The sequence below is a fragment of the Onychostruthus taczanowskii genome, unplaced genomic scaffold (genome assembly GCF_017590055.1).
Source record: "Onychostruthus taczanowskii isolate IOZ18803 unplaced genomic scaffold, ASM1759005v1 scaffold24, whole genome shotgun sequence".
Lineage (NCBI taxonomy): Eukaryota > Metazoa > Chordata > Aves > Passeriformes > Passeridae > Onychostruthus > Onychostruthus taczanowskii.
Window position 1 is genome coordinate 9885895 of NW_024499684.1, and position 10685 is coordinate 9896579.

General features: G+C 52.9%; 1 protein-coding gene across 1 annotated transcript; it reads right to left on the minus strand.

The window, feature by feature from the left end:
- Positions 1–2048: 2048 nt before the first annotated feature.
- On the minus strand, positions 2049–3857 carry SST (somatostatin). Its single transcript, XM_041405888.1, has 2 exons — positions 3315–3857; positions 2049–2436 (listed from the first exon to the last, which is right to left on the minus strand). The coding sequence occupies exons 1-2, from the start codon at positions 3450–3452 to the stop codon at positions 2224–2226; spliced, it is 351 nt and encodes a 116-aa protein (XP_041261822.1). The 5' UTR covers positions 3453–3857; the 3' UTR covers positions 2049–2223.
- Between the last annotated feature and the right edge of the window lie 6828 nt (positions 3858–10685).

The following is a 10685-nucleotide window of genomic DNA, read 5'->3' on the forward strand; positions in this document are numbered from 1 at the left end:
ACTGAAAAATTAGTTTCTTCTTGAAAGCTAAGAGGAACCTCAGTCAACACAAGAGTGAACAGGCAGGGGTGGGGAGGTCTCTGCTTTACCGAATCCCCTAAAATCTGCTCTGTTGATGCTACACAGCAGTGAAGGAATCAGATGTGAGCTGGGACATTTACTGTCTCCTCACAGAGTCTGTCTCCCCATTTTCAAGCAGGGTCTTATTCTTACCCTGCCTGCTTTTTGAGACTGATTACTGATCTAAATTACCTGCACTTCTCAAATATATTTTTGGAGGCTTTTCCCTGCAGTGCAGCCCTGCCCATCCCACAACAGTGAGTTAATCCTGCACCCTCCACAGCTGCACCAGCTGCAGAAATCCAGGGCTCAAAGAGGGTAGGGCTCTCTCCCTGTCCCCACAAATGCTGTGAGGACCACTGTGCCCTGCCCAGGCTGCACTGCACCCAACTGTGGTAAAGAGGGCAGAGCCCCTAACCCCAAGGCACTGCATGTGGAGCAAGCATTTCCCCAGACCACACCACAAAACCTATCCCACTTCCAAAGAAAGAGGAGAGAAGCTCCTAGGAGCAGGGGACACATAGGATCGTGTCACAACAAGGCTTCTCCAGCAGATGCAGGATCCAGCTGGGCCAGCAGCAGTCCTTAGCCCTGCCTGGAGCACAGGCTAAGCCACGACTGCCCTGCTCCAGGGAGGGAGGGCAGAATCCAGCCCTGCCTCTGGCCCCCTCAGAGGGGCTGATATCAGCAGCTCCCCTCCCTGGGCATGTCCCTGCTGCCTTTGCCTGTTGCCTTTGTTTGTGGAGGAGCTCTGTAGCAGGGCTGGGATTTCACACTTGGCAACGACAAGGGATTCACCTTCCCCTCAGCTTGTTTCAAACAGCCCCCTGCCTACAGGGAAAGGAGGCGCAGAGCAAGAATGAGAGCAATGGTCCATGAGCCATCATGAATGATGCCCCACAGAGAGCTACACTCAGCACAGACCAGAGGCAGCTTAACAAGCTTTCAGCTGGGGAATCCACCTTCACTGGAGTCATACTGAGCCCTCCGCCCATGAACATCTCCGAAATCCCCCATTTTTCACCCTTCTTTCACATATGATGGCTACAAAATACTTATTTTTAATCCTGAATGATGAATTTCTCATCAAAGTGGCACCTGTCCGCGGTGCAGCATGTTTGCTCTACAGCTCCAATTCATCTGTGAGTGTGTGGCACAAACCAGCACAGCCAGAAAGCTGAGACTCTGCAAAAGCATGAAAAATTTGTCTTCCATTTAGAAAATAATGTTTTTCTCACAATGCTATCTCCTACCCTGCTGAACCCTTCATATTGCCTTTCAAGATGATGAGGTGGGTAGAAAAACTGCTGTGACCAGTTCATTAGCTGGAGAGGGGCTGGTGTCATGGGGTTAACATGGGATTTACAGGGATGAGAAACCACCCCCTGCACAGCAGAACAAAGGAAAACTTTCTGAAGGAATCCTAGGAACAGTGTTTGTCAGGAATGCTGCAAGGAGTAAAATATGCCAGGTAAGGAAACCTTTTAGTGCCTGTGGCTGAGAAGGGAATGAGATGTGTGGTGTAAACTTGTACCATGAACTACTTTTATCATCCCCATCACTCGAAATACACAGCTGAGATTTTTACTGATCCCTCTGGTGAGGGGTGTAAATCCTCCAGACTGGCTTGAAGTGCCAAGCGCTGTGTATTTGATTCAGCCACAACTGCAGGGATTTGATATCTAAAATATCACTGTGGCTGTAGTCCTTTTAGTAAGACCACAGAAAAAATATCACATTATGATACACTGTGTGTGTGTGCATACGTGTGGATGTGGATGGTGTTGGCTGCCCTGAGACAGGCAGCATTCTGAAGATGAGCAGCCTGAGAGGTAACCTCAGTTTTCTCATTGACCACCGAGCCTCAGCATCACCGTTTGAAACATAAATTTTATTGCAACAGAGAATTAAAAATAGTACATTTGAAAGAGTTGCAGAGTGCATGTCATCAAAGAACTAGTCAGAAATCACAACTCAAGCAAATCATGTACAATTGGAACAGAAAGTTTTATTAAAACAAGTGGAAATCAAACTCAAATTTTCCTTGTTTGTTTAATTTCACGATAACTGTGGATTGTGTATTTACAGTCTTCGCCTCTTGTGGTGAAGGTTCTGCTCAGGGCAGGGCAGGGATGGATGGGGAGGAGAGGTGGATTTCAAAAGCTAACAGGATGTGAAAGTTTTCCAGAAGAAGTTCTTGCAGCCTGCTTTGCGTTCCCGGGGTGCCAGAGCGGGATTTGAGTTAGCCGAGCGCTCCAGCTCCAGTCTCACTTCATCCTGCTCAGCCCCTCGGGACAAGTCCTCAGACTCCAGGGCTTCATTTTCTGTCTGACTTGGCTCTGAAAGCAGTTCTGCCAAAAAGTACTTGGCCAGTTCCTTGGGGACAAAAGACAGAAAGGGAAAAAGAGATAGAGAGACCACAATTACTCCTTGATTTTTGTGGGCTCACCACTCTGTTCGTCTAAGACTTCTCCGTGGCCATATTAGAGACATTCAGGATGCAGGAGGAGAAAGGAGACCCGGCTTTCCAAAGAGCCCAGCCTGACAGCTGCTATGCAGCAGTTGTGTCTACAGCATCTACCTGGTGTGGGGAACAGACTGCTGTCCTGTCCATGACAGGGAATGAACTCGTCTTTACCTTCTCTTCCCATGGCTCCAGCACTCAGCAAGGATGCCACAAGCCTGCTGTTAAAGTGAAACGGGAAATGTCTTTGGGGGGAGCTGGCAGGGGAGGTTGAATTGGTCACCATCTCACTGGGACTTATTTTTCTTCTAGTCCCTTCAAGCCTCGGCTGTCACCCAGCATGGATGAGGCCATTGTTCTGTGCTCTGGGGAAACTGCCTTCAATTTGCGACCCGGAGAAACCTTTGGGAGCTTCACCAGGAGCTCTGCCCTGTTCTCCAGCAGTGCCTGCTCGTTACTGACCACCAGCACCCAGCTGGACTGTCTCACCTCCCAGCACCAGCTGCCCAACCTGTCGATGGCTCAGCCCCGGCAGAGAACCGGGGTCTCTGCGGGGAAAGGGGAAAGGAAATACCTTCCTGCAGCAAGGAACCGGGCGTCTGAAACAGGGACACTGGGGAAGTCTGGCGAGGAACGGGAGGGGTCTGCAGCAGGGGTGCCAGGGGCTGTGACAGGGAGCGGAGGTTCTGCAGAGGGGAAGCGGGGTCTCTGTAGGAGCGGGAGCCTGCAGCGCGGCCGTCGGGGCGCCCGAGGGGTACCCGCGGTGCCCGCCCCGTCGCGGGGCTCTCACCTGCTTCCCGGCGGCGGCGGCCAGCGACTTCTGCAGGAACTGCCGGAGCCGCGGGTCCGAGGGGGCGGCCGAGACGGTGCCGAGGGCCAGGGCGATGGAGAGCAGGGCCAGGGCGCACTGGAGGCGGCACGACAGCATCTCGCCGGCGGGTCGGGCGCGGGAGGCGGCGGCGGGAGGCGCTGGCGGCTCCGCTGCGGCTCGGCTCCGGCGTTGGGGATCTCCTCGCCGCCCGCCGCCTTTATAAACCCTTCTCCTGACGTCAAGGCGGGGGCGCCCCCCTCGCCCCACGCCGCCGGGGGTGGGTCTCTGGGACGGGGGGGGAACGGGTCCGGGGATGCTCCGCTCTGCCCGGCGCCGGCCAAGCCTCCACGGTTCCCCCTGAGCACCCCTCCCCCCTGTCCGCCCCCAGTCCCCGACCCCAAATCACCGCCCTTCCAGAGCTCCCGACCCTGCCCGTCCGCTCCCTCCTCCCTGGAGCCCACCGGAGCGGCCGTGGGGGGTCCCGGCTGTCACCGCCCACCCGCGGCTCTGACCCAGTGCCGGACGGTGAAGCCCCCCAGCAGCCGCTCTGCCAAAGCCCCTCGCCCTGGAGCCGGGTCTCGCCCCGTCGGTGAGAAACGGCTCCAGAACCCGGGGAGCTGCAAAGGGTCCCCTGAAAGGCGATTGCCTCCGGCTCCTGCAGGGGGTGGGGGTGCTGAGGTGCCCTTGGGGGTCCTTTTGCCGCCCCTGCCCCTGAGGGTCTCTCCGGCACCAGTCCGTTCCCAGGCTCCTTCCCGCGGGCAGCTCCGGAGGCAGCGGGAGCCTCCGGGGACAGTGCCCCGGCTCCTGCCGTGGCTCTGCAGCTCCGGGAAGCGATGACAAATCTGTGCCTGGGTCGGGGCGTGCTGGACCCTTGTCTCCATCTCAGGGTCGCTGGACGTGCTCGTCCCTTGGCATGCACCTATCCCACTGGGGTGGTGGGACAGTCTCTCCCAGTCCTCCAGCCTCTCCTGTGAGCTGGCTGGTGCCCACAACGGGAAAAGCTGCTTCAAACCCCCTGAAGGATCAGCCTCCTCATCTGTCTCCCAGCTGGCAGGAGCAGAGGAGGATGTGCTGGAAAGGGCCTCTGTTGTCAAAAAAGGGGTATAAAAATATCTCCTGTCTGAATTTCCAGCTGAGGAAAGTCAAACACTTGAGGGGACAAGAATTCAAGTACTGTGAAAAGGTCTCCAGAAACCCTCAAAATGACATTATGTTTTATGATGAATTAATATGCATCCCCTGCCCCACTTTCAACCCTGGTGCTGCTGTCTGGGTTTGTTGAATCTGACCAGGGAGTGTGAAGCATGATACGAAGTGTTCCTGCTCTGTATCACAGTCCAACATGATGAATTGGTGCTGGTTGCTGGTTCCAGACCAGGCAGAGCTTTGGACTGCACTGCTACTGCCCTCCCTGGATGGTGCCTCCCTTCCTTTGTGCAGTGCGGCTCTGCAGCCTCACATAGCTTTCATCCTCTTCATCTTTCCCAAATTGTGGAGCAAAATTAATGAAAATCATGAGATAATAAGCTTTCATTTGTAGCCCATGAGACCTCGAGGGTTGGGTTTACTCGTGCTGCATTTATAGCCAGTTTTTCCCCATCTGCCTGACGTGAGCAAGGCCAAGCTCTGTGCTCCAGGGACCCTGTCTGTCTTCTAGCACTGGTCTTGCTCAGGGGAAACAGGTGGAAAAGAATCAGCCCCTGCTATGGCTTAGACAAATTTCCTTGCTTTGGGCACAGGACACAGCCTCTTACCAAGGCCAAAGGAAATGACTGGACCCAAAAGAGCAGATTGTCTCTAAGGGCTGTGACTGTCAGAGCTTTTCTCTCCACCAAGATCTTGTGTTAGCAGCTGGACCAGCATCTCTGTCCTCCTGTGGGCAAAGAAGCAGAGCCAGTCCTGGGTGTGGCAAATGGCCAAGGCAGCAGATGCCAGGGCACCAAACCTATCCTGGATCTCTTGCCTGCTGTCAAAAGAGGATTCCTAGGAAAGGATTCTCTCAGCAACAAACATTTCGCCACTTTTCTAAATGCACCAGTAGCAGCAAGCTGGGCTCTCCCATTCTACTTGCACTGAAAATAGAGTTGTTTTGTAGCCCCCAGGCTCTCCTGCTTGGCACAGCCCAGCCCAGCTGTGCCACGCTGCAGTGCAAGCCTGGGCCAGCTTTGCAGAAGGCTCCAACTCATCCCAGCTCATCCCAGCTTCCACAGCCCAGGGCAGTGCAGCCTGCTTGGGTTCCACATTGGAGAGGAGCAGAGTTGGGAATGGGAGACAATACTGGGTTATTTCAGACTCCCCTGTGGCATACTGGAAGCTGTTATCTAACATCCCCTGCCACTGCACAGCAGGCAATTCTCCAGGCTGGCACTCCTTCTGTCATTCAGCATGTCACCCCAAGGGGATGGGGACACTGGGAACCCCCATCATGCCAGAGCTACCATCCTCCTTTGGCTTGCACAGTGATGGATCTGCCCTGAAGTGCCAGAGGGATCAGTTCAGCACCTGTATTTCTTAGAGCACTGCAATGGGCTGGAGTGCAGCCTTGGACTGCTGCATAGGATGGAGAGCTGTGCTACATTTCATCACCCTTTGGACCCATCTGGACACCAACATGGAGATGAGAGCTGTAGGAGCTGGCACAGTGCAGGAGCAACCTCATTGATGAGTTCCTCTTTCTCATTTCCTGATAACTTCCTGTGGGGCCAGCAGGACTTAGACACACCTAATGGGATTTTGCAGAGTTGCATAGCTCAGTCAGAGATGGATGGGTTCCAGATGCACTGGCAGGGATGGTTTCCCTTTCATGGAAGCTGGTATGGTCCTGCTGCCATCAAATGGGGGAAGACACCAGACTTGATTCCTAAAGGGTTTTGAGAGGCCATTCTTGATCTCCTTCCCAAATCCAGGCTGCTCAGCACCTTGCTCTTCCTCAGCTACCCACAGCACCTCTGTGTGTATAAGCCCAGCTCTATTAAAGATGTTCAGACCAGAACTGTTCCTTCCCTGTCTTCACCCACAACTTGTTTTTCATTTTTTCATGTATTCATCCCAGTCCTGCTCTGTCAGCCCTCCCTGGCCACCTGGCAGTGCAGGGCATCCAGCCACAGAGCAATAATGCCCAATGGAATTTTGGGTCGGAGAAATGTTGCTGGAGCTGTGCTCCTGACAGTCCAAGGCAAGCACAGACCATCAGTCACACTGGGAATGCCTGGCTTGGATGTTCACTGGCTACTATGGCTTTTCCAGATGCATGGGGACAAGGCTTGGAAGATGAGGTTGACTCTGACTCCATCTCTCTGTGCAGCACTGGAGCTGGGTGCTGTCCCTCTGTTCCCCCCTCTGCCTGAGGGAGGCTGGAGGAATTACATCAGTGTTCCCCAGCAACAGGGAAACGGTGACCTCATGGAAGTGTCTTGGATTTGTCCCACTGAATTTCAGAAGCTCACCTGAGGAAAGTGTGCTTGGTTTCTTCTCTATGATCATGCCCTCCATCAGGACACGACTAGGCTCCTGAGCCAGAGCAGCCTCAGAAAGTCTCTGACATCTACCTTTTAAAGATTTTACCTTTTTGGGATTCAGCTGAAGTTGTGAGGCTGGTGAGGCAGGACCAGAGAAAAAGCTTTGATGGGACTGTTCCCCTAGAAATATCTCAGCCTGTTTAAAGGAGAGAAAGTGCACTCCCGTGGGGTCTGAGCTTTGTTGACAGATACAATGTTGAATGGATCAAAGTTCTCAGGTATATTGTTTGTGAGAATCCCTCTGATGTTCTCCTTCTGAAAAGTTTTGTTTCTTTTCAAAGAAAATCTAAAGGAAAAAGACCAGGTGCTTTGGTTCAGAAAACCACCTTGTGCTGACCTGAAGGAACCAGCAACAAGGGAGTGGAGAAAGGAGGTCTATTTGCTCCATACAAGTCTGGACTGCCTCCCGCAGAGGACTCCTAGGGAAGGGGTAAGGGCAGACCTCCAGACGTCCTCATGACTCTGGTGCAAGCATGGAGCAGCGAGTGAGCTGCAGATTGATTTACAAGTTTCCCTTTCCCCAGCTCCTCTATGGGATCAGTGTGCTCTGAATTTTTTTGCATTCATTCTCCAGCCGGATAAATCCATCATCCGCTCGGCTGTGGCAAAGGCAATTCTGTTCCTTTCTTTCTGCCGCAGCGCTGCAGGGCATGTGGCTTTGCAGACGATAGAATCGCACTGAATTCCTGTGACTGCTTCCTTACCCCCACGCTTCCAGCTTGCTCCAGGGACCCAGAGCAGTCCAGCAGTGCCCGGGTCTGGGTGCCCAGGCCGTGTGCTCGGCAGCGAAGCCTGCCCTCTGCTGTCACCGCAGCCGCCAGCCCGGCTCCCATCGCACCGTGTCTCCCTCGCTGTTACCTACGGAACACTCTCCACACTCTCAGCTCTGCTTCCACGAGCAGGACAGTTCTGCCCTGGATCACTACCTTGCCAGCAGGGAATACCTCTTTTCTTCATATTCTAGCCCTCAAGCTGGTAGCCCTGAGCGCTGATCTGGGAGCCAGGGCGGTGGCATTCCCGGCATTGCCTCTGGACTTGCAGCCGGTGCTGTGGGGCAGTGAGGGAGCTGCTACAGCTCCACAGCTCTAGCAGCTTGCTGGAAATCTAATAGAGCAGGTTCCTGCCCCGGAGATCCAGATGAGTGGAGAAAGGGTAGTCAGTCATGCCTGAGTGATAATAAAAACCAAGAGCTCAATAAAGGAGAGAGCCTCTGGCTGAATGGTACCATGTACCCCTGGAATGGGGCACAGAGACAGCAGCAATGTTGGGGTTGTACCCGGACTTACAACAGCCCTGAGAAGTTTCTGGTTTTATAGTAAAACTTTAAAACCAGAAACAGATCCAAAAGAATTTGCCTCTCCATCAATTAATTACAAGCCTTTGGGATTTCTGCTCTAGTAGCAAAGAGGTAAGGCAGTCAGGCTGTAGAGGTTCACAGAGGTGGACTTCTAGTACCTAATTTTTGAAATGTCTCTGTCTAAGAGCCCGAGCTGTGTTTAGGATTTCTGATGCTGCTACCTGAGATTTATTCCCAGTCTCAGTCACCTAGGATACTGCCATGGCATCCATAGGGCTGATAGCAGCTGCCTTGAAGGGAAAAGGGAAAGGGAGAGGGAAGAGAAAGGGGAAGGGAAAGACATGGTAAAGACAAGGGAAAGACCAGTACAAACACATCCAGAAACAAAGTTGACCAGGCTGAGCTAAGAGTTATATATCAGGTATAATATGAGAGTTAAATACCAGGGTATTTACCGGTACTACTGCAGTGGCTGCCAGGAGTCAGGGCTGTGTTTGGGACTATACAGAGAGATGCTGGCCTGAGCTGTGAGGAATTATTAGCACAAGGAAAGAGATGACGGGTACAGATGGATGACCACACAAAATCAGGAAATAATTATCTCTGCTTTATCTCTGTATATAACTCTCCTCTGTTAACACCATCTCCTTTCATCCTGGAAAAGGCCCTGGGGAGACCTTATAGCACCTTTCAGTACCTAAACAGGATTATAGAAAGTCGGTGATGGACTTTTTACAAGGACATGCAGGGACAGGACAAAGGGGAATGGCTTTAAAACTGAAATAGGGTCAAATTAGGTTAGATAGAAGGAAGTAATTCTTTACTGTGACAGTGGTGAGGAACGGCTAGCCTAGAGAAGCTGTGGACGCTCCACAAATGGAAGAGAAGGCTGGATGAGGCTTTGAGCAACCCGATCTTGTGGAGAGTATCCCTGTCCACGGCTGGAATTGGATGATCTTTGGAGTCCCTTCCAACCCGAACGACTCCATAATGCCAGGACTGCGTGCTGAAACCCCGTCTTCCACTGCCCTCTTGTGGAGACTCTGCAGAATGCAGCGGAGCGCTCCGGCCCCGGCCCCGGCCCCGGCCCCGGCCCCGGCCCCGGCCCCGGCCCCGGCTCCGGGGGTCGTCCATCAACGCTGCCAAAAGAAATAAAGCATCCCCTCCCCTAGCCCTGCTCACTCCCCTGGAGTTTGAATCCACATTTCCATGCTGGCCCTTCCTGGCAGCCAGCCATTCCATAGGCTTGGTGGTGACCTTCTCTCTGAATGCCAGCCTGTCTCTGAAGCTGGGTTTTCCAAGGGCGAGCAGCCCAGCAGTAGGGACACGGCAGGGCTGAGCAGTTCAGTGTTTGTGGGTGTAAAGCAGGCAAAAAGCAGGTGTAGGGCAGCTCTGTGTGTGACGGCTCCCTCGCCTCTCCAAACACCATCCGTGCCAGATGCCTGCAGGCCTTTGACCACGGATTGCTATCGCTTCAGCTGAACTGCCCGGAAAAGCCATGACTTCACTGTTTAAAAAAAAAAAAAAAAAATTAAAATCCGTCAGGAGGAGGAAACCGTGCTCCGGGAAAATACAGTATTTATTTTGTAAGTGCAGCTGAGCAAGTCAATAGGAAATAGAGGTCGTGGCTGCACAGCTGCTTTTCTGGGGCAAGTGGAGCTGTCAGTCCAGCCCAGCCGCTTCCAAAAGTGACAGCTGCAGTAACCAGAGAGGCGGTGAGCTCAAAGGCAAGCAGGTCCTGACAGGGAGGGGAGAAACCTAAATATGTGTGTCAAATGAGAGCAGTGTGTCAAAACCCTGCTGTGAGGACAGCCAGCTTTACTAAACATTAAAAACCCACCCCAGAAAGGTAGAAAGGCAAAGCAAGTGAGGGAATAAGGTGGGAAAGCAAGATTTTGCTATTGTCAACACTCAGGTAATGATCCATTTGTGGTCATTTTTCCAGCACCCTGTGTCTAACACAAGTAAGTTGGTGAGGGCTCATGCTGGCCTCAGCCTTCAGGATGAAAAAATAGGCTCTTACCCAGAAGGATGCTTGGGAAGACCTCACTTCATGAAATGCCTGCCCCACAGCAGGCAGGCGCTTGTTGCAGTCATCCTGCCTGGCCAAACTAAACAGGAGGAGAGAGAGGCTGGCTCCAGCTCGTTGCTCAGCTCTTGCCTTTTTGTGGGGTTTCTTCACATGCCAGCAGGTCTGGGCTGCTGGGAGACAAGCCAGAGGAGCTTGGGGTCACAAAATCATAGAATGGCTTGTGTTGGACGGGATGTTGAAGATCATCTTGTTACAACCCCCTGCCATGTGCAGACACCTTCCACTGATTACAGTTACTCAAGGCCTCATCCAGCCTGGCCTTGAACACTTCATGGATTTGACATCCACAGCTTCTCTGGGTAACCTCTTCCAGTGCCTCACCATCACCATGGGTAAGAATGTTTTCCTAACAGCTAATCTAAATCTACCTTCCTTCAGCTTAATGCCACTCCCCCATGTGCCCCCACTACATGTCCTGGTGGAAAGTCCCTCTCCAACTCTCT